At 41.1% G+C, this 24,744-nt stretch overlaps 1 protein-coding gene across 2 annotated transcripts in view; it reads right to left on the bottom strand.

The window, feature by feature from the left end:
- NT5DC2 (5'-nucleotidase domain containing 2) overlaps positions 1-24,744 on the bottom strand; it is a 70,916-nt gene that overhangs the window by 6,817 nt on the left and 39,355 nt on the right. For both annotated transcript variants that reach the window (XM_054034532.1, XM_054034533.1), the window contains exons 7-12: positions 21,985-22,045; positions 21,209-21,311; positions 20,541-20,642; positions 16,478-16,559; positions 5,916-6,002; positions 826-966 (exon numbers count right to left, since the gene is read on the bottom strand). In XM_054034532.1, the coding sequence (XP_053890507.1) occupies positions 826-966; positions 5,916-6,002; positions 16,478-16,559; positions 20,541-20,642; positions 21,209-21,311; positions 21,985-22,045 (576 nt within the window). The remainder of the gene's footprint in view (positions 1-825; positions 967-5,915; positions 6,003-16,477; positions 16,560-20,540; positions 20,643-21,208; positions 21,312-21,984; positions 22,046-24,744) is intronic.

The following is a 24,744-nucleotide window of genomic DNA, read 5'->3' as shown; positions in this document are numbered from 1 at the left end:
ATTAAATTGCCTTGTGCATCTCAAACACATTTTCCATAGTCCCCTATTGAGACTCTAAGTCAGACTGAAATTCACGTCTTCAGAGAAGAAAGGTAAGTGTTCATCCACTGCTTTCTTAGTCATGCTTAGCAAATGAACAGCTAACATGCAAAACCATGTTTGAGCTCTGCGGAAGAATCTATGACCTACACGGATTTAAAAATTACATTAGCAGGATTTTATTTTAGGACTAGCATCATCTTATGAAAAGTGCCATCATTTATTAAATTAGTGTTACTGAAAGCTTAGTGACAGACAGGAAAGCTGCTTCCAGTCCATTTTATTTCACAAATCAGAGTAACATTCTTCTGATAGTTAGCCCTCCCACTCACTTTTATAATTGCAGAAAGGATACTGGAGAAGGGGTTAGAGATAGTTAATTAGAACTACAGGTTGCCATGAGACCAGCAGGATGTGGAATATATTATGGAGGATATGTTATTCACCTGCCAGCGTAGACGACACCCATCCCTATGTACAACCAGACCTAGTATGTAGAAGGAATTGTATTTCCTCATTAAAAAGGTATGCTACCAGCAACTCCACCTCTGCCATACTAGCTTAAAAATTCTTATTCGTAAACACCACTGCTATTCTAGTCCGGGACCTAACTGGAGCATAAACAAGTAGTAAATACTAAGCCGTGCAGCAGTTTTATCAGAATGGTCCAAGTCTACAGGGGCACAAGGAGATCAAATGCAATCTGACCCAAGCCAAAAATCTAAATCCTAGTTCTGAGAGGTGAAGGCTAGTTAGACTCATTAGCCTGGCTCTGCTCCAACCTACCTGCATTCTCTCCAGCAGCCCTGTGAGTGCCTGTTGCCAAGTCAGCGAGTGCATGTACTGCTCTGTATTAATGATCCGGATTTCAGGTTCCAGTTCTGGTACAATGGCTCCAGTCCTCCAGCCATGACGCAGCATCAAGTCCTAGAAAGCAACCCAGAATTTTACACTTCTCTTACAACACCGTCAGGTGTAAAAGTGGTTTTTGAGGAACAGTACTAGAGTTTTCAGAATAGCAGCTATGCTCTATTTAGCGTCATTGGCTTGACTGTTAGCAGTGTTTTTATCCTATGGAAAATACTGGTTCATGGGGTCTGGAGCATCACTGTAATGGTGCCCTCAGCTTCCTGTAGGGCAGGGGAAATACAGGTCTCTGCTAATCTCTTCCAAAACCGGGGCAGCTAAATTGGTTCAGAGATGAGGGCTCTTATATGACACACTCGGGTCCCTCCTCCACACACATACCTTGTTCTGTGAGATAGAAGACCAAGCAATCAAGTTCTGCATTAGACTGCAGGGCTACACCACCATTCTTTAATGCCAGGGATAGAGCGTTCCATAAAGTACCCCGACACATAGACGCAGGGAACAACGGAGTGTGCCTTTCAGAGCATATCACCACCAAGCTTTCTGAGTGAATCCTGAGGGATGTTCCTGATAGCGGGGCAAGTAGGTGAATAAATGAATAAATGTCCACCCCTTGTGTGTGGCAGTGGAGGAGGGGAGATTTTAAAGGTATGGTACAGTGATGTAAAACACAGCGGTGCCTAAGGTGAAACATTCCCAGTCAACACTGAAAAGCACAGCACTCAAAAGGGGACCTTTGAGGAGTCCAACAGCTGTACTGGAACAGAAGCAGATGAACATTGTTGAAAATAAAGCCACTGAGCTTGGAACTTCAACTTGAGATGCTAACCAGATTTCCCCAGGTTCAAATACGATTTTAAAAAAATAAGAGACAAGCAATAGGATTTAAGCGATGAAAAACATTTGGGTTCTAACAGACACCAAGTCAGAAGACAGCAGACAAAGCCAAACAAGTCCTCGCCCCCATTGCAGTCTCAGTTGTATGGCCAGGTTAAAGATAGAGCTAATTTTTAGCTGTGTATTTAAATTAAAAAAAAAAAAAAAAAAAAAAAAAAAAAAAAAAAAAAAAGGGCAGTGGGGGAAGGGTCTCATCTATACACAGATGTATATTTCACTGAGATAAGCCTCGAGGGCCATCAGCAAACTGGAAATAGGGTAACAATTGGCAAGATCTTTTTTAGAAAGGTAAGACTTTAAAGATTTGTTTAGACAAATGATTGGTATCTTCTGAAGCAGACATGGAATTGTTGACACCATGGACTCATTTAAGATTGCTGTGTTATAAAAGGAGAATGCTCTGCTTTTGCCTGTGGGTCATGGAAAAAAAAAATATATATATATACACGACCCCTTGCACCTTAGAAACAATACTTATGAAAAACACAGTCAACTGGGTTGAAAAAATGCCAGGTTAAAAGGGAACCACGTTAGAATGAGCCACAGCAGAAAGTCAAGAACGGCTGAGTAGATTGCTTTTCTGAATATAAACTCACTGACCACACACTGCCTCAGCTGGACATTAACAATTAGGATGCATATTAGAATATAAAGGCACCACTTTGGGCTTTTTGTCCATGCAGTGATCCATGCAATGCAGTATTAGCAGTTTATTGCCTCAGAAGCTCAGACACAATAGCCAAAACTATCCACTTGATATGATGCCTTCCTAGTTACTGGAGAAGATGAACCAGACAGTAGATAATAAAAACCCAGTGAGTAGTGCAGTCTGAGAAACAGTGGATTCTCCATCACTGAGAATTTTTCAATGAAGACCCAACAGAAATTAGTTCAAGGGAATCCTATGGCCTATGTTATACAGAAGGTCAGATTAGATGATCACGTGGTCCCTTCTGGCTTTATAATCTATGAAAAACATCAGTGACAAACCAGAGATACCTAAAATCATAATTCAATGATAACATGAGTATCTGCCAAACAATATGAAAGCATGTTGTTTCTATAAAAAGGGAAATAAAAACAACCCAGGAAACTACAGACCTGTGCCAGGGAAGATAATGGAGCAAGTAATTAAGGAAATCATCTGCAAACACTTGGAAGGTGGTAAGGTGATAGGGCAGGGGTCGGCAACCTTTCAGAAGTGGTGTGCCGAGTCTTCATTTATTCACTCTGATTTAAGGTTTTGCATGCCAGTAATACATTAACGTTTTTAGAAGGTCTCTTTCTATAAGTCTTTAATATATAACTAAATTATTGTTGTATGTAAAGTAAATAAGGTTTTTAAAATGTTTAAGAAGCTTCATTTAAAATTAAATTAAAATGCAGAGGCCCCCAGATCGGTGGCCAGGACCTGGGCAGTGTGAGTGCCACTGAAAATCAGCTCGCGTGCCGCCTTCGGCACATGTGCCATAGGTTGCCTACCCTTGTGATAGGGAATAGCCAGCATGGATTTGCAAAGAACAAATCATGTCAAACCAATCTGATAGCTTTCTTTGATAGGATAACGAGTCTTGTGGATAAGGGAGAAGCAGTGGATGTGGTATACCTAGACATATAGGTATACCACATTTGATACAGTCTCGCATGATATTCTTATCAATAAACTAGGCAAATACAATTTAGATAGGGCTACTATAAGGTGGGTGCATAACTGGCTGGATAATCGTACTCAGAGTAGTTATTCAGGGTTCCCAATCCTGCTGGAAAGGTACAACAAGTGGGGTTCCGCAGGGGTCTGTTTTGGGGCCGGCTCTGTTCAATATCTTCATCAACAACAGATATTGGCATAGAAAATACGCTTAAGTTTGCAGATGATACCAAACTGGGAGGGATTGCAACTGCTTTGGAGGACAGGGTCATAATTCAAAATGATCTGGACAAATTGGAGAAATGATCTAAAGGTAAAAAGGATGAAGTTTAATAAAGACAAATGCAAAATGCTCCACTTAGGAAGGAACAATCAGTTTCACACATACATAATGGAAAGACTGTAAACATGATTCTGGAATGCATTAACAGGTGTGTTGTGAGCAAGATACAAGAAGTCATTCTTCCACTCTACTCTGCGCTGGTTAGGCCTCAACTGGAGTATTGTGGGCAGTTCTGGGCACCACATTTCAAGAAAGATGTGAAGAAATTGGAAAGGGTCCAGAGAAGAGCAACAAGAATGATTAAAGGGAGAACATGACCTATGAGGGAAGGCTGAAATAATTATGTTTGTTTAGTTTGGAAAAGAGAAGACAGAGGGGACATGATAGCAGTTTTCAGGGTCAAAGGTTGACCCTAAAAGGGTGTCATAAGAAGGAGCGAGAAAACTTGTTCATCTTAGCCTCTAAGGATAGAACAAGAAGCAATGGGCTTAAACTGCAGCAAGGGAGGTTAAGTTTGGACATTAGAAAAAAGTTCCTAACTGTCAGGGTGGTTAAACACTGGAATAAATTGCCTATGGAGGTTGTGGAATCTCCATCTCTGGAGATATTTAAGGTAGGTTAGATAAATGTCTATCAGGGATGGTCTAGACAGTATTTGGTCCTGCCATGAGGGCAGGGGACTGGACTCGATGACCTCTCGAGGTCCCTTCCAGTCCTAGAATCTATGTCAATGTCAGGAATAAGATGGGCAGTAGGCGATGGTATTGTAACAAAAGATAGGCTAAGATAAGCATAGTGTGGATACTAAAACAACTGAGAAAAGGTAATCATAAGTAAGGCTATGATTCAATCGGGTATTTTTACTAAAAGTCATGGACAGGTCACAGCTGGGGGGGGGGGGGGGGGGGGGGGGGGGGGGGAGAAGAGAGGCTGAGGCCCAGGAGCTCAATGGTTGCTTCTGCTGCCACTGTGGGGGCGGAGGGAGCCCCAGAGGGCCAGCCACTGCTCCAGCAGCCCCAGGACCACTGCTGGGAACCGCTGAGCGGCTGCTCCCCCCACCTCTGGGACTGCTGCTTGGGCAGCCCTGGGGTCAGCCACACCGGCTGCTGCAGAAGCCATGGAAGTTGCAGGAAGTCATAGAATCCGTGACTTCCACGACCTCTGTGACAAAGCCCTAATCATAAGCAGCAATTAACATGAAAAGGGAGACCACCACTGTATCTTCCCATCCATCTCTCTTCACTGCTTTCTTTCCTTCAACACTGTGGTAATGTCATAGCTTCATTCTACTCACTTTGTCCTCCAATAAAATTAATTAAATTAAATTAGCTGATGGAAAGATTCCATGCAGAAGTCACTACTTTGTCACTTGAGCCAGTGGGTCTCAGACAGGGGTACGCATACCCCATGGGATATGCAGAGGTCTTCCAGGGGGATACATCAACTCATCTAGATATTTGCCTCATTCAGTGTTTCTCAACCATCACAGGACAAGTTGGGGGGAGGGTGGGGGTTGCAAGTGAGGGCCAGCGTTTCGGGGTGGCAAGTAGGGCAATTGCCTGGGGCCCCATGCCACAGTTGGCCCTGCAAAGCTAAAAGTTACATGCTTCAGTCCTGGGCGGTGGGGCTCAGGCACCCTGAAAAGCAAGTACAATATTTATATTCCAATAGATTTATTTTATAATTATGTGGTAAAAATGAGAAAGTCAGCAATTTTTCAGTACTACAATGCTGTGACACTTTTGTGTTTTTATGTCTGATCTTGTAATCAAGTAGCTTTTAAGTGAGGTGAAACTTGGTGTACGCAAGACAAATCAAAGTCCTGAAAGAGGTGCAGTAGTCTGGAAAGGTTGAGAACTACTGACCTGAGCAATTCCTACAAACTCTGCCTCTTGCTACCTTCTCCCTACACACAGCCACACCATTCAGTTCAACAGGGTTTTGTTTTCTCATAGGAGTATTGTAATTCCACTAAATCCAAAACACAGTTAAATAGGAAAACTAAGTTAAAAAAACCACAGCAGAGGGTTCTACCTTGAGCAATGCAAAGGTATCTCAGTAAAAACAGGATACAAAATTATGACAAGAATTAAGTCCTCCTTAAATTCCAGCAGACCAAAAAAAAAAAAAAAATCAGTAGTGTTGGTATTAAACAGAAGCAGACATGGTTCTACTTACTGCAAGATCACTGTACAGATGGTCACCGAAATAAAGTACTTTGGACCCACGCCAACCTGTTAGCCTTAGAAAATCAAACAAATTTCCCTGCAAAGAGAGAGAGAGAACAAACAAGAATGTGACTATAAACCAAACACCTCATTTTTCTTTGCAAGTGATGACACTTCACTGTTTTGTCTAGGAGTTCAAGAAAGCAAAATATTCAAAGTAACTTGACTTCCTAATAAGACAATGTAAAGTTAAATTATTTCACATGAGAATTTAATATATAGATATTTTAAAATCTCTCCAAAAAGAGCTAGCTGCTTTTGAGAATATAATGCACCAGTGAGAGTTATTTTGGCAATACCATCAAGTATTAAAACACATATTCAAAAGTCAATGTATTTGCACCATTTATATATTTTGCACTTCATTCAACTAGGGGAGTAGAAATACTTAATTTCACTTTTATCATCAAGTTTCACTTCCTGGTTCTCATGCACTAGAATGGTCACATGAAAATTAAAAAGGTGGCTTGAAGAGTTTTTATTATTATTAAAGCAGAGCAATTTTTCCTATTAGCTTCTCATTTTTGAGGAGCTTTTCAAAAATGCATCTTAAAATTTTGATTTAACATACTTTCCCTTTTATAATGGAGGAATCCTTGTGGCACCTTAGAGACTAACAAATTTATTTGGGCATAAGCTTTCGTGGGCTAAAATCCATTTCATGAGATGCATGGAGTGAAAAAATATACTGCTTACTGTATTTTTAACTCCATGCATCTCATGAAGTAGGTTTTAGCCCATAAAAGCTTATGCCCAAATAAATTTGTTAGTCACTAAGGGTATGTCTACACTACCAGCCGGATTGGCGGGCAGCGATCAATCCAGTGGGGGTCGATTTATCGCGGATAAATCAACCCCGAGCGCTCTCCCGTCGACTCCTGTACTCCAGCTCAGCAAGAGGCACAGGCAGAGTCGTCAGGGGAGCGGCAGAGTTGACTCACCACGGTAAAGACACCATGGTAAGTTGATCTAAGTACGCTGACTTCAGCTACGTTATTCACATAGCTGAAGTTGCATAACTTAGATCGATCCCCCGCAGCGTATACCAGGCCTAAGGTGCCACAAGGACTCCTTCACTGTTTTTGCTGATACAAATTAACACGGCTATCACTCTGAAACCTTTCCCTTTTATGCAATTTGCCCTTGTTCTAATCAGATTGTCTGGCTTCCACCACACACATTTTTATCTACAGTCAAGAATGTCTCAAACTAGAATATGACTTGCTTTGGAAAGGTTTTCCAGTCATGTGCCCTGGATAAACTCATTTACTTTTTAAGAAGCCAGAAAGGCGTCAGAAGGAAAAGCAAAATCCTCCAGGCTTCATATCAGCTTACACAAACCCCATCTGACATCTATTAGGGAAGCATGTACGCTATTATACATTTCTGGCAATTGCTGCCGATTAGAGAGGTACATGTGACACTTTGTTATTAGGAAAACATGGGCAGCAGCTGCAGATGTGAGGAAGACAAAAGCTACCAGATAACAGAATTTTAATGAAAATGTCAGAAAGGTGGTTTATTTAACAACCTTCATAATCTGGTATGTTAGACAGTTAGGGTAATTGTTAGAATCCTCTCTCTTTAGGTTTTAAAAGCTCAGATCTTCAAAGGTGTTTAGACTCCTAACTTAAAATCACTGAAATCAATTGAAGAGCCTAGAATACCTTTGAGGATCTGGGCCTAAATTAAAAAAAAAAAAAAAAAAATGCCCTGAACATACAATATCCAGAGGTCTCAGTCAGGTCTCCAATGTCATAAACACTGTACAGTCAGCAGGGCTGGATTTACACCTTATGCGCCCTTAGGCACAGCATCTTCAGCACCGCGCCTCCCCTCCTCCCCCGCCTACAGCTGACCTTTGTGTTTTTGCAGTAAAAAATGAAACTTTTAACCCACTTTTAACTTTTAGGCACCCCTAGGCACATGCCTACTGTGCCTAATTGAAAATCTGGCTCTAACAGTCACATGGTAAAATGCAATCCCCCCACACCAAAGAGCTGACATTCTGAATGTCAGACAAAAAGGCAAGAAGCGAGTGCAACAAATATAAAGAGGATGGAGGGTGAGAACACCACTGTGTTAAAATCATAAGGTTACATACGGATACAACTTGGTTCCAAGACTATTTAAAAAACAAAGAAAATATTTATATTATCCAATTGAAGCTAACTTTTCAAATCAATCCATTACTGTACTATTTATTCTACAAATTTATCATCCATAAACCCCATTAACTTTTTAACCTAACTAGTGATGACAATGCCTGCAAAGAAGCCTATAGATTCTTCCCCATTCTCCACCCCTTCTTGTCCTGCAGCAACCCCAGAAAACTGGGCGCAGGGGTTCTGTGGCTCAATGCCCACTTGGTACTGATTGCCTTTGGTACAGAAATAGGCCCTCCTCAGGAAATGCCTCAAGCCTTTATCATTACTACTCAATTATGTGTGTGGCAAAAATAAGGTCTTTAACAAGCAGGTAAAGATCAATTGCCAGGTCATGTACTGAAAGCCCATTTTCTCATCACTACTCCAAGTGGAAAAAAATCTAGCTTAAGCGCTCTTCTTATGCAGAGATTGCTTACAACCAGCCCTGACTACAAACTGGCCTTTCATTCATGGTGCTGATGCCCAACAAGACAGTCTCCAACATGCTAGAGAGAAAGCTGGTTCCACTTCTAGCCCAATACTGAAATAAGAGACTTTAAAACACAGCTGCAAAAGGTTTAGACAGAACTAATGAGCAGCATCCAGATCATTTTCAACTCTTTCGCCTCTCCCCCCTCAACCCTGAACAGTACTTGAGGAACTGGTGGCTGCAATGTAGAAAAGTTAGAGACCCTACAAAATGGTTTGGAACTGCAAGGTGGTGCCATAGTGAACAGGGGTTACCCAAACCACTACAATGGCTGGTTAGAATGTCAGTTTTGCCTTTGAACTTAACAGCTGCCTCTGTGTATTTTCTCAAGGATTTTACGGTTTTGTGGGTAACAGCACCATTCAGACCTTGCCCTGCAATGCTCTAAGCACAATCTGGTGTGGGGCAGTGGGATGAGAAAGGGAGAAGCCTCAATACTGTAGAAACAGAGGTCTGTGTGCTGTTCCCTGCTGGTTCAGGTAACATGAGTAGCTGCAGAAGACTGACCTAGCAGTCAGAAGAGAGAACAATCCTGAGCAAAGTCACTGGTTGGGGGGACAGCAGAGGAGGAGAGAACACACAGACCTTGCAACTCCTTCCCCTGGATCCTCAAGGGAAAAGCTAACAAGAAAACCTGCTCTCTTTCCACGTAGGTGAAAGTAGTTCTTCACCCACCCCTTTCCCTGGTTTCTATTGGACGGGATTGGGGAGCAGCCTTTCCTCACGCTTCCGGGGAGGAAAGAGTCAGGAGATACTCAAGGCTTTTTGGTGCACTTGCCCCTGGAGAGATAAGGGTAAACATAGGCACCAGTCTCCTGGAAGCAGGAAAAAACAGACCCTACACCAGCACTGAAGAGCATGAGAGGAGGTATGATTTCTGAGAACACCGGAGAGTGAAATCACAAGGGGGGGGGGGGGGGGGGAGGGGAGGAACAGAATTAGTAGTCCAAGACACGGTAGGAGGGAGGAAGAGATCAAAATATTAAAATAAAATGACCCCAGAACAGAGAATAATATTGGGGAAACCCAAGATCAAGATGTTGCTTCAAATCCCAAGTTATAAAAGGCTTGTTTGGCTTGTTTATCAAGGATCTATTGAAAAGAATCTCTCCTCCTTCCCCTCCCCCATTGCTGTGCCAGACAATATTGTTTAATCCGGAATTGGCTGCATTAACAGCAACATTCAGGTAAGCATTTCAATCCCTTGTATTAGAACATGCTTAGATGGTTTTGAATTTACAACGGATTTAAATCCAAAACCAACATAAAGAACATCCATATTCATAAGCGGAAAGTCTGAAAGCCAAAACGCTTTTGCAACTCAAGAGAAAAAAAAAAATCCTGTGTCTGAACGTTTCCTAATGTCCCATCTTTGCTCAGGAGGAGTGGAAGGAGGTATGATTCCAGTTTCCCTTGAAAGTCACAAAGCAAACAGGACTTTTTAGAAAATAAGTAGTCAAATGCACTCACTGCAGCAATGCTGACCCTCATGCCTATTTAAACTGAAGCTGGAATGAGCTTTACTCCTTGACCCAGTATTAGATTCTTCCAGCAGCACAATCTATTGCAGTAACAAAAACACAGGGAGCTGCTGGCCAAACTAATCAGCCATTTGGGCATCCTGTGTGCATATTGCACACATACTGGACTGCCCTCCTGTCCCATGATCATCATTGCAAAAACCTGACCCAGCCCCATGCCACAGCATTAGCAATACTGGAGGACTTGAGTAATAATCCTGTTGTATACTGCTCCAAGAGTCTCAAAATGCTTTACAGACTATTAAAAGCTCACAATAGCCCCATGAGAGTGTTACACCCATCTCCCAGATGGAGAACAGAAGTTGAACGACTTGCCAAAAGTCATTTCCAGTACTAGCAAGGCAGCCCAGCAGTCCAGACTTTAATTTTGCTATTGTAACAGCAAAACAGTGTAGGGTAACCAGACGTCCCGATAAAATCGGGACTGTCCCAATTTTGAGGAGTTTGTCCCGCAACCTGACCGAAGTACGGTCGAGACGCCTTTTGTCCTGATATTTTTTTCCCCCCCTCTTTGGTTTAAAAAACACTCACCCGTCCGGGTCTTCGACGGCAGGTCCTTCAGTCGCTGACTGTCTTTGGTGGCATTTCGGCGGCAGGTGCTTCTGTCTTTAGCGGCAAGATTTATTACCCGCTGCTGAAATGCCACTGAAGGCCGGCAGCGACTGAAGGACCCTCTGCTGAATTGCCGCCGAAGACCTGGACAGGTGAGTGTAACAATTAAAAAGGCGCCCCCCCGCTGCAGCAGTCCCGATATTTTCCACTTAGCATCTGGTCACCCTAAAACAGTGCCTCATGCACTTTAAAGCAGGTCAAGAATTTAGAAATGCAATTTGATATAGTACATTTCTAATCCTAAATCTTGCTCATGCTATGCTTGTGAGAGCCCTTGGAACATCTTGCTTTTGGCAGCTTTGCAACCTAGTGCATCCTCAACCAGTGGCTCCTAGCTGGCTGACAATGCTAGTTTAAAGCCGCAGACCTAAGGTCACCTACTCCTGGGGGAATTCTGTGCCAAAAAATTAAATATTCTGTGCATAATATTTTAAAATTCTGCAAATTTTATTTGTTAAAAAAACCAACAGTACATAATCATGCCAGTTTCAATTATTTTGGTAATTTATTTCAATATCTGTCAGCAAGTATGTCCATGACAATACAGACACAAAAATTCCCCCAGGAGTAGAGTTTTAAAGAAACCCCTATGACAACACAGTTCTTGTTTCTCTACCCCTTCTTCCCCCCAGAGTCCAGATGGGGGGGGGGCCCAGACACCCACAATCCTTCCCCTCCCCCAGCCAATACACCCGAACCCACTAATCCCCAGAGCCCAACCACAAGGCTCCGCAAGCCCAGATACCCAGACCCCATCCCTCCCAGAGCCCAGTCACAGCCTACAACCCTTCCCCTGCATTGTGCAGAATTCCTCCAGGAGTAAGGGTCCCAGCTACACTAGAGACCATATTGCTATCTATGATTTGCCCAGTTTTACTCCTCTGGGACAATACAGATCATGAAGCCAAGGACAAGATGTGAGAGCACTGGGGAAAAAGCATTCTCAGTTGGGGGGGCGGAGGGGGGGAGAGATCTGGCTGTAGAAGGAAACTCTCAGGCAAGATTAATCTGTACTCATCTTTAGGAAATGCTGCAAAAGCTTCCTCTTTGAAAAAGATTTTCTGCCATAATCAGAAGGACACAGAGTATCGACCACCCTCCCTCCACCAAAATACCCCCACATCCTTCTCTAAGCAAAACTTTCTATAACCTAGAAAGGAAGAAGACAAACTCTGCATGAATCCTGCCAGGGACTAAGCTGTTGCCAATCTACTTTATGTGAAAGGTAGTCCGATATTATGGTGACGGGTGGCAGTATAAAACTTTAAGATTGATAACTGAAGACATAGGTTAGTAAAAAGAAACAAGCAGACTTAGGCTGGGAAATACCTGTAGCAACTACGTAGTAAGGAAGGCTTGATTTGCAGAAATGAGAAAACAGGAGGCAGTGGGGTAGAAAGAGCCTCTGTTATTGCAATGGAAGATGAAGCAGTTCCATGACATGAGCCAACTGTCGTACCACTTGCCTACAAGGATCTTGGTAAGCAAACTACCACTGGGCTAGCTTCCAAGAGCAAGAAGATTGCATTGACTAGTCTCCTCATTACCACAGCCAGTTAGCCATTGCATTGTGCATACGCCTACACTGGCAACCCCACTAAATCCCTGGCTATTTGTCCAGTCACAGGAAATGGCCAATTATTCAAAATCTAGAGCTGTCCAGCAATTTGCACTTGATATTTCAGTTTATTTTCTCAGAGCTACAATTCATTGCAAGAGTGACATTTGTACTTTTCCACGGAGTTTGAACATTTCCTCAGACAGCCCATGACCTACTGTATGTTGCTAGGAGTCTGCTTTTTCTGTGGTTAGCTTGTAATCACCAGTTAACAGAAGGCAGGAAATAGTGCTTACCCTGGGAACTTGCAGCAAGCTGTATTTTAAGTGTAAATTGTATTTAAATTGCTATCTTACTAATCAGAAGAAGTCAGTAACCATCCTGCAGTTACCCCTGGGGGTGGACTGAACAGGCAACAGTTTTCTCCATCTCTCATTTTCTGAGCCTGATAATTTATACTATTCATTGTTAAAGCTCTTACTTTGGCTTTCCAACTTGTATTAATGAAGGCTGGAAACTGGTTTATAATTCCCGCACTAGGCTCTCACATTGCCGACATCACTTCTCACTCACTAACATGGCCTCCACAGAAAGCAAAGAAAGGCCAATTCTAACTAAAGTTTGGTTTCAAAAGTAAGTGACAGATTAGGCAGAGTCAAGTGCTTTTCAGCTCTTTCTGTGACTTTCCTAATCTGCTAAACAGAGAAAAATTGAGGGGTTTGCTCTCTTTGGAGTAAATCCTGAGAAGATACATGAGCACAAGTTGAGTGCTCCGCACTCCTCAGGATCAGGGCATAGGAAGGGCTGAGTGTACTTATTTACACAGAAGGGGGTACTAACCTGATGGGAATATAGCATTGTCTGGGAAATGGAGTACAGACACAATCATGCAAACCTCAAATCTCGCTGCACTTGACCATTATGTCAGAGTCTGGCTCTGAATAAAGAGAGGGATGCCAGTTTTCCCTGTCCACCTACTTTTCTTTAAGTTCTCAGACACATGTGTAATGCTTTGAATCTGTCAATCCTCACAATATCCTCATTAGGAAGGGAACTATCCCATTATCCAGAGGGAGAGCATTTTGAAAAAACACAGTATTTAAGGTGCCAAGTAGTTTGTCAGCACAGGCATCTGATTTTCAACTGGGTAAAGAAGAAATCTGCAATCGCATTGCATGAGTAACGTACAGACAGGGAAAACAAGGCAAAGTTTTTATCATGCTGTTAGGTATAAATACTAAAGCTTTGCAAAAGCTATACAGCATCATCAGGATGCAAGACAATGTGCTTTGCTATATTTAAGACAGTTTTTATAGGATGGATATCTTTTTAGTAGGAAGGTGGTCTTGTAGACCCTTCCCTCTTATTCATGCAAAGATCATCCTTTTTACCACTTGCAAACAGACACCACCATGGCTAGTGTAACAGCTTACTAGAAAATAGGAAAATACTTTAATTTTTGGTTGATTACTGTGAATGAGTGCTGGAAATAATGAGAGTAAGCACCTCAGTACACTATCAATAATAGTCCATGGACCAGAGCATGAGAACCCCCGACTTGGAAGATTCTTGCAGATGTAGGATTTATGAATACTACTTGGATTAGACGACCTCAAAGTGATTCACAAGCCATTCTCACAACATGCCTGAGGTAGGAACTCTATTTCTGGCTCTCCTATGGGACTGTGTGAGACCTTGGGAAAGTCAGAAATCTCTATTTGTAACCACATGTAAGATTGAGTTAATACCTACCTCAAAGTCAGTACCTTCTCCTCGAGTAGCAAAAGATACAATGTGTAAAATATAATCCATTCTGCAGAAGGATAAATGCTCCTCTTCTCAGTTACAATGGAACAAGCCCTTTTCATCCAATGTAGCTGAGCAGAGTCTGTTTCTAGGTAATTGGAGAGTTTGATAATTGGGTCCGGTGTGTCAGCCCCTGCGCTACACAAAGAGTCCATAAGGAAAGCGTGCTCAGTTATATACTTTTCTGGACACATAACCTGGATAACAAACTGGATTGGAGATTGGACTGTTTCTGCCAGATAGTATTTTTGCGTAACTTAAGTTTTGAGCTAGGCTAACAATCTCTCTAATACAGGGATAGATATTTTTAAGCCATTTTAGGATACTCAGAGACTGCTAACAAAATACTTGTATTTAACATACTTTGTGCAGAGTCTCATAGCTACATCAGTCACTGACAGGAGCCTTAAAGAGAAGCTGTCATTTGACCTCAGATTAGCGTAATGGCTTTGGGTACAAGGTCTCTGGCATGAAGGGTTTGAATCTTGCCCCCGTCTCCCCCCGCCCACAAGCAGGACTGCACAAGCTCCCAATTGCTCTTATAAGCACCATCAGGGCATCTGGGAGAATCCAGTAATTGGGAAAGGTATGAATCAATTTTGCTGCCTAAGAAAGCTAAGGGAATAATGGAGACTATCAGACACTCCCACTAAGTTAACTGGAAGATTCCAGACACCAAAAGACAAATCTTTATTTTAAAGGGTTACAAGAAGGTTACAAGGTTAAGCAGAGAACACTACTGACCATTCATATACACTGCTTATTACCAGAAACACCTTAACCCATTATTAAGTATTAAATGCTCTATTGAAATTAACTCTTGGAATCAAAAACAAATATTTTCCAGTTCTCCTTTCTTCCTGTGCAAGGAAAGTAAATGAAGTCAAATTCTGCTTGCAGTTACCTTGGAAATAATAGCAGAATCTAATTCACAAGTCCACTGCTAAAGCAATTAGACATAGCTGTTACTGACCTTTGCCCAAACTCACTCCCTACTAGTCAATAGGGAGGAAAACGTAAAAGTTTAGCAGTGATGGAAAGCTTTTGGCCTGTGCAATAATCGAGTATCACAGAGTCTCAGAACTGAGATATATACAAGTAGTACCTGCCACTGAGGTCCAACACCAAAGATTAAAAATCCTGTCAAATCAAAAGAGATCCATGCCATTAAAGGCTTTGTTTTTTTTGCCACCACTCCCATCCTGTACTACAGAGCCTGCGGCATAAGTCTGCAGTATTTAAAAACTGGAAGCCAAATGAAACTCAGTCACTCAAATACACAAAGGGTCACATTCTCCTATTACATTAACACAATAGCACTGACTAAAATGAGGTTTTGTCAGTATAACCAAGAAAAGGAGAATTTCTCTCTGAAGAATGCATTAAGTACAAGGCCTATTGAAGAACAGAGCAGCATCCAACTTTGGTACATGCATGAAACAGAACAAAAAGACTGCTTTTTAATTTATTTGCTATCTTAGATATTTGTTTCACTTATTGCTTTTCAAGGAGAAACTCACATGAGAAATAGGGAAAGATGAAAGAATTTCTGATGTTCTTGGGACAAGTCTACACAGAAGGCCCACTGGTTTTATTAAATCAGTGTACCTTCTGTATGTGGACTCTTATACAACTAGTTATATCAGTTCAGTTTGCATCTGTTAAGTGCACAGGCACAAGCTAAACTGATATAAACCAAGTTTAAACTGATTTAAGAAAGTCTCCATATAAAGTTATATTGGTTTAACTATTTAGTTATTAAAAAGTCACATCTTTAGTTATAGAAGTACAACTGTGTTTAGAACAGGCCTTAGGAATGATCTATTGAGTGCTTGCAGTTGCAAGGGTCTCAGACCTATTATCTCTAGAACAGAAGAATCCCCGTTTTAAAGATCTGAAGAAAAGCAAAACAGCTGAGATCTGACAGATGTACTGGAAATACTGAAAGTGTCTGAGAGTGGAGGTGAGGGAAGGGGAGAGGATGAGTCTTGAACACCATGGGAATCTCCATGGAGAGAGAGCAGGAAAAAAAAAAAAGGAATGGAAGATGCCATCTGTAACAGTCGCCACTGGTGTGTGTGGATTCTGACCCATGCAATGTGCCTACTTGCCCTTGTCACGTAACTGGGACCAGGACTCCCTCACGAGCACTCCTGTGTTTCACACCCCTATTACACCAGCCATCACAAATATTCAAATGAGCTATTTTCATATCACCAAGACTGTACAGCTTTTGTGCTTAAAAATAAAAAAAAAATAAAAAAGCTTTCACCAGGCTGAGAACATAGGAATTATATTAGTCCCTATGGTTTTAGAGGTAATGAGCAAAGGAAATACAAGACTTTATATTTTATTTACCTGTTTGTAGATCTTTCCCTTTTCTAGTTTGTTTATTTTGTCCCATTGGAGTGAGCCTTTGTCATCCAATTTTCTAAAAGGTCTAAAAAAGAAACAGGGGAGCAAGAGTTAAGTAACTCACATTTTTCCAATTACTATACACAGCTGTAAATCACGTCATGAAGCTCCTAAATTAATGTTATGTAACTTGTACAAAGTGAATTTTAAGCAAAAAGTGACCTTTAGCTTCCTCTTCTCATGAGAATAAAATCTAGTTTCAGCCTATTAAAGTTTTTGTATTAACCCTCCCTACACTACCACAAACACCTGAAAGGTCTGTATTGCTTTTGAGGGACCAGGAAAACAAATGCGACAGTCAGGCAGCCTTTTGCCCAAACATGTTCCTACACTGGCTACTCTCTAGTTTTGAGGCACAACACACCCCATTACATACTACACTATTAAGAAATCTCAGAATAGGGAAAAGCAGCTCTTGTAGCAGCAGAAACCGGGGGCTGGTGCAAAGGGGATGTAGCCTCCTCTCCTAAAGCCATCTTGGCATTTATACAACCTAGAAGTGGAAAAGAATTCTCTGTGTGCCATCTTGCTTGTCTCCCATCAATGTAGGAGTGGTCTCTGTTGTACAGTTTCTGTCCTAGTGTTGTGACTAAAAAGCAACGGGTTGCTAGCCATTTCCTTGGGAAACTGTTCCACAGTGTAATACAGCTCATTATCAGCAAGCTCTTCCTGATATACAACCCATGTTTTTTCACCCTATTAACCCTTATTATATGAGTTGCTGCTCTGCTAACAGTCCATCTCATTTTGGGGTATATTGCCCTTCAAATATTTGTAGGGCTATATCTCCCACTTAGTCATTTAGCCAAATTTTATTTAATCTTAATTCTTTCTCTCCATAAATCATGTATATCTGGCTCCATTCACACTTCATTTTACAATTTATAGCACGAAGGCGTTGGTATTCAAAAACCCCCAAGATCTACACGCTGTATGTAGATACCAAGACAAGCTGTAAATCTCCCTCATGATACTGTAGATTAGTCACCTCCTCATGCCTGAAAGGAAGTGAGATGCCCACCTGTGAGTGGCTGTTAGGTTCCTAATAATAAGGAAGGCTGACTTTAGATTAAATAAATGAAAAATAAAAAAAAATATTCTGATGCCACTTTCCTACACTATTAGAAACATATGGATGTGAGAGAGGCAAATAAGGAAAACTAGTTCTATCTAGTATGGATATTCCAAGATACTGTACCAAGAATACTTGTAATCCTCAGCCTTTCAGAGTACTCTCACTTTCTGAACCTGTTTTGGTAGGTTACTTATTATTAGGATTTATACAAAAAAAAAATAAAGGGGACATCTAACCAAGGCTGTCATAAATTACAGACACAAAATTATACCATCCACAGAACAAACTACCCTCTCCCACACATAGTAAAGCTTTGATAGAAATCCAAACATTCATTATTTAACATGATTTATAATGATGTACAAAAACAGAGTATGAAGTAAGGTGTAAAGGTTTAGCACTACAGAATAAGGAGCAACATAGCAACAACAGGATTATTATTCACTCTTTGCACAGAATCAAATACTAGATACTGGAGATGGGCCTGGAACCTTATCACCATACCCAAGAGTTTCCAAACCAAGGCTGATTACAGATGGAGAAACATTAGTAAAAAAAACACTACTAAAGTTAAGAGTTCTGAGAGAACAAGTGTGCTTAACTCCAAGATACAGTTATTTAGATCTTTTGATAATTATTCAAACAATAGTGTTATTTATACATAGCATTGTCTGCTAACCAGTTGGTTCTTCAACACAACTGTGAATTGTGCAGTATTTTATGTAAATTGCAGTGGTTCCCCCTAGTGCTGCCCTGGAACAAATGAACTGGTGGTGTTTGTATGCAGAGGTCTCAGAAGATTTTTTTAATACTAGTTAAAAGCATTCACTTAAAGTTACAGGAATGTTATAATGCAGAAGTTAACTCTCTCCAATGTGCTACTGTTTCCACAGAGATCTGTAGCGTAAATGGTCTTTGGTGGGTCAGTAAGCGGCATTGTATTGTCATGTCACAGGATGAATGGCTCTCATGGGACATGGGTCCACCCCCACCAGACATACTTAGTGCACTTCCCCAGGTGGAGAAAATGAGCAAAGTACATGACAGGCAGGCCTCGAAGGGGCTGGAGGGAGGAGACAGCAAGGAGACAAGACAGACGCCTGTGGAGAGCTAGAGGGAAGAAGGGAGTCTAAGTAGGAAACCCAGGGAGAATCAGCGTTAAGTACAGACCCAAAAGGAGCACAAGAAGGGAGCTCAAGTGTTGCTGGGAGACTGCAGAGCCCAGGAAGGGCTACAAGTTGAGCTCAGAGGGCAGGCTGAAGGTTGTTTTGAAGTCTGAAGAGAAGACTGATCCTCAGAAAAGAAGGGTTCTACTCAGCTTGAGACTGGGGTGGAAGACTGTTCTGGACTTGAAGACCCCAGAAGGGGTGGATTTTTCTTTAGGACTTAGCTGGAAGGCCAAGTCGCCGAAGCAACCAACCCAGGATGGAAGTTTGGGAGAGCCAAGCTGAGCGAGAGGAAAAGGAGGCAGTGGCTAGCCTGAAGCCAGGCAGCGTAGATGGCCTGTCAAAGTGCCACGACAGGTCACCACAAACAGTTACACTGGTTCACTGTTGTCGATTGATGTGAACATTTATACTACTAGAAAATGGGCTTTAAAGTTAATGTAATGCTGGTGAAAGATGCTGGCTTTAGAGCACTAGACAGTGAAGTTCTTTAGGTAGGCAGAAAACAGTTAAATTATGGACAGCATCAGCACAAGCCTCTCAAAACGAACCTCCCAATTCACCTATGCCTTGAAATATCTCTAGGTAGCAGATGAGAGGGCAACTTAATTTTCATGGTCTGTTATCTCCAGGACCTTTTTGCTAAGGCTACTAATTGTGTTCAGAGGGTGTTTTGTTCAGCGTAGAGGTGCACTATTAACTGAGTGAGCACAATAACTGAATCCTGCACTTTCATCATGAACAGCAGCAGCATTACAGATAAAGACTTGCAAAAATATGCAGTAATTAAGAAAATAGTTATCCAAGCCAATAAAAACTGATCAGGTTTTTGGTTTGCAAAAAAAAAAAAAAAAGCAAGCAAATATGCTTAATGAATGGGGAAAACGCTGAACAATTCCACTCCTAACTGGGCTAATGGCTGGATTAAAAAGAATATTCTCTGCTCTTGATAATAGAATAAAATTGTGCCATTCATAAGTTGAGGCAGCACTGTAAAAAGATACAGGATCTCTATATCTGTTTTCAAGAGCCAGCATGACCACTTCTCCCTTCTTATTTTGCAAGTCTAAAGGAAATCATTACCAATAAAAAATAAAAAACTGATATGTCAGAAATGTGTTCCTAGGAATGTTTTCTTTAGTCGCTAAGTATAAGAGTTACTAAAAAGAGAAATAAGGAATAAAAATTAAACCACCACCACCACATACAGGGTGAAAGTACCAAGTAATTAAGAAACCACCCAACTTAAGTTACTTTGCCATTTGTTGGAAGGCTTGTTAAGTGCAGCCGGGGGAGGGTGGGAGGGGGCCGGGAGAATTGGCACATTCACAAGTTATACAATGTCCAGGCATATTCAGCTTTCATACGAAGCATTCTGCTATTCTGTTCCTTTCCATTTCTTCTTCTGTACCATAAAACTTCTGATTTAACTCTGTTAAATCCCCTAAATTTAAGAACAAATTCTGCTTAGGATTTCAATAGAACTGCTTTTTATTAATGGAGGAATATATTTGCCATAATAGATGCATTTAGCTAATTAATATCGGGAAGCAGGGGACCCAATTCTGCACCAGGCTTAGAATTTATGATCTAATACACACAAACAGGCACTCACATACTCGCACCCTCCCCCAAGAGGGTGGACAGTTTTGATAACAACAATACTTTTGAGATGGGTGGAGAGAGAAAGCAGAGGGAAACGTTTGCTTCGGAAAAGTTCTACAAGCCACAATGCAGCAGTGCAACACACTACAATGGAACATACTTGCGTCTATCAGTGAAAAAGGTGGGTTTATCAGCTTGCACAATGACCATGTCAAAGAGGTCCCGCCAGTTCTTGCCAACCATATGTTTCATTCCTTTATCTCTGCAAACAGGTAGAAAAGTTAATATTCCAATTTCAATTGGGCTTAAAACATTTTTTTTTTAAATGTAGTAAGTCTTGAAGCACAGAGACTTCAAAAAACTTCTGACTCCATTTGACTGCACATAGGAGTTGCACATCAGTTGTTGATCACTAGCTTACTCCTACCATGACTAAGGAATTCTCCCTCTACCCTACCCTCAAAGCTCAGCAACTCTGTGTCTTCAGGAAGCAGAGCTAGTCTGCTGGCTCAGGAGATATTACTCTGTTGGTATCAATAGTAAAAATGATGGCAAAATAATACTGGCCAGTCACAGCCCCAAAAGAAAGCCAGAATAACAGCTCCCTCAAAGACAAAAGAACTCTTGTATGGTATGCCTGTTTAATAATCTTTTACCACAAGCCATTGCTCTCTTCCCCCAATCGAATACAATTCCACTGAAATGTCCTATTAAAAACAGCCAGTTTACTACCTTCAAAGCCTCATTGAGGAAAATAGGCCCCAAACCGTAGTCTAATGCATGCAGTTATAACCATTGATTCATATTTTCGTAACAGACGATACTCACACAAAGCTGAAGGGGCTGTTTGTAATAAGGAAGAGTTTCTTGTTGAGGTTAACCAGTCGGTTTAGGACAGCATAAGTTTCATCCCCATGAAGAATGTATTTCTCTGTTTAAAAAACAAAACAAAAAAACCCACACAAGTCTATCATCTTTTACTATCAATTTTTTCCACCGGCATATGGTTTACAATTTTGCCAGAGGGTTTTTAAAAAGGTCACCTGGAATGCAGAGGCCCATACTCTTGGGTACACAGCGTTATAATTATTGAAATAAGCAAGATGAATAGAGAATTACAGCAACAACAAAATAAAAAGCTAGCTTTATGTACTAGAAGAGTTTGTGACCCCCATGCACAAGTGAGTTAATGTGCTTTTGGGAGGCAGGTAAATGTGAAAAGACCAGATGAACAATTACAGTGTCATAGGGCTGACTATATAGTGAAGAGAGAAAAAAAGCTCATCTACAATAGCTATGGCCTTCCCATATGGTACATTTTCCACTTAACTGCTAATATCCCCAACTTATAAGCAAAGAAAATAATGCTGGAGGAATGAAAGGACTGTTCTTCCCTTTGTAAAACAGCCTTGGTCAATACCAAAATACACCTCTTTCAACTCCTTGGATAGCCTTAAGCATAAGCTATGAACATGACCTTATCACTATCAGTTCTAGTCTGGTGATGTACTGTAAAACCAAATAATCCATTTACACATGTAAACATTCAATAAAATATGCATTAGCACTGAAAATTAAGAACAATGAATTTAAACTTAACTGACCCATGTCCTTCTCAATCCATTTGTACATCATTCCTTTTACGTGCACGTCTTTAATGGCATCCTAAAAAAGGGGAAAAATGACAGCTTTTTGAGTTTTAAATCTGAAATTCCTGAAGGAAACATCTAGTCTGATGCAGAACTTCAATTTTAACCTGTTCTGTGCAGGTGTCTGTGTCAAGATTTAAGGGGTGTTGAAACAATAGTGTTCTTCACTCCATATACCAAAAAAATTCTCCTTATATAAACAAGGATCATTAACAAAATATATTGATCTGCCTATGTGTGTCTCTTTCATTATATATAATAAAGGTGAGGAATCCCAAATAGTGCATGGGTGTCCGTCTCTTTCCTATATGTATGAAAGAGACCGCACCCATGCACTATTTGGACCTGTCCAACCAAGAATCCCAACATCTCCCTCATTTAACAAGGGCTGCAAGCTGCACACATTCGTTCCAAGAGTGTCACTCTTTAAACCATCCTATTTTCAGATTGTGTTTGTTAAATCTGTTTTACTTCTGTTTTTTAAAGCCAAAACCAATTTCTGGGGTTGGGGTGGGGGTGGGGAGTGAGTGAGTTACAGACACACTTTTCATTTGTAAGGGTTTGGAAGTTAAATTTTTCCTAAGGAGCTCAAACTGGACATTTTTAGATCAGACACGTTCCATCATATCACGTGTTGTACCCCTTCACTGCAGATTCCTATATTCAGGGTCTACAATAATTTTAAACAAACATTTATATGTAGCAGCAGATGCTTACAGGGTTCCTTTGTGGTGGTGGCGGCAGAGCTGATATTCAGCAGCCACTCGAAGGCTATTTAATTGCTTGCTGACTGAGGAACAGTTTGAAGATTTGAACTGCACATTGGGACATAATTTAATAAATTGGACTCAAGTCTTTTGACATTTGGAGTTCAGAGATAAAAATCTGGTTAAACCCTAAAAACCATTGCCCCAGGTCATTCACCAATAGATCAGTCTACTGGATTCAGAGGCACAGGTACCAAACAGTGATGGTGTTATCACCACAAGTGCAAGCTCCTGTGCAGAAAAAGCTCTTCTGAGGACCTGATATTGGTGACACAAGCAGACAACAGTAAGTCCTTATGTGCCAAAACTATATTCAGAGTGGAGAAAAGAATGCCAGGTTTGCTAGGCTCCTTGGTCGCAGACTCCTTATTCCACACAAATAAAAAGAGAGCCTGGAGTTGTATTGCAGCTGGAACCTTGAAAACCCTGGGAGATGCCACGTGATGTTAGAAAAGCTCTCTGAAGGATGGCAGGGCCAATAAACAGTTATGCGCTTTGTCCCCCAATACCAAGATTGCAGACCAACCTGAGCTCGTGAACAAATTGCTCCCTTGCTTTAATCCCTGGGGCAACCAGTTAATATTTGGCCTTTTGACCAGTACACAGTGCCAAGCTTCATATTAAAGACGACAACAGGTCTTTGAGAAGTGCCCCAAGATAACCGTGAATGTTTACATTGCCCATGATAAATGTGTCTTGCCCACTAACAGCACGAGTTAGGATAAGTGTTGCCAACATGAGCCTGATCCTAAAAATACCTTTTAGTTCACTGAAAGATTTCCTACAAGGGTGGAGGAGGGGCTGCCAGTTTGTTTCCAAAGCTATTACCAAAGTATGTGCATCATTATTCTGAGAATGCTCAGTTCTAGGAGTTAGCAACAGAGTGGGAGGAGTTTTGTATTTATTTCTTCACAAGAACTTCTGTCCTACTTTGCTGAATAACATTCTGAACCATGCCTGGCAGATTCTTTGCCTTTCAAAACACAAGAATTAGCCTCAGGGAGTGGTGACATGAACAGGTAAGGTTTTAAAGAAGTATATTTACCCTCAGTCCTCAACTCAGACAAGATTCCCCCTGCCCCCCATTCTGCATTCGTTGGACACCCATCAGAATACACCACAGCAGGATGATTAATAATTATTGTGCTTTACATGTTCAGAATGCTGAGCAGATATCAACCCAAACAATGCACCCAGTGAGGTATATGCTGTAAGCATCCACTTTATACACATGAGAAACTGCAGAAGATAAGGTGAAGTAACTTGAGGCCAAAGAGCAAACCAACGCAACAGCCAGGATTAGAACTTAAGAATCTGATAGTGCACTCGTTCTTCTGGATCATACTGTAGTGAATATTGTTGCCATCCGTTAATAAATAGCATTGTTTTAAATGTGCTTATTTATACCTATAGTACAGTCATTTGGTCCCAAGTTGTAGATCCATCCAATGGCTTTGATGAAACCATCGACTGACTCCTCAGGACTCGCTCCAAAACCAGACTAAACAAGTGTAATGCAATTCAGGAAGGCCTTTGCCACCTTGATATCCAGCCACTCAAGTACTAAAATAAAATATGCTATGTACATTCATCTCTGTAGTCTTTCCCCTGCCCTGTATATTACAACATTGGTAGGACAGCTCCCAGAAGCTGAAAATTACACAGCTGTTTTATATACTTTCATCTGCTACACAAGGAGAAAATTTCATAGACTGTAATGGTGAAAAGCATATCTTCAGATTAATCTATGTAATGAATTGTCCTTTAGAATGTTTAAAATAACCAGACACTAAGTTAGTACCAACTGTACACAGGATTTTTTTTTTTCAATCTTTAACAGCAGATCCATGTTTTGATCATACAAATACCTATATTTTAAATCTGAACATCAGCTCAACAGAAAACTCTAGGTTAGATTCAAGTTAGAACAAAGCTTCCCATTTTCTGA

The sequence above is a fragment of the Malaclemys terrapin genome, chromosome 7 (assembly GCF_027887155.1).
Source record: "Malaclemys terrapin pileata isolate rMalTer1 chromosome 7, rMalTer1.hap1, whole genome shotgun sequence".
NCBI lineage: Eukaryota > Metazoa > Chordata > Testudines > Emydidae > Malaclemys > Malaclemys terrapin.
Note: the sequence above shows the minus strand (reverse complement) of the source record. Positions and strands in the feature narration are given on the sequence as shown.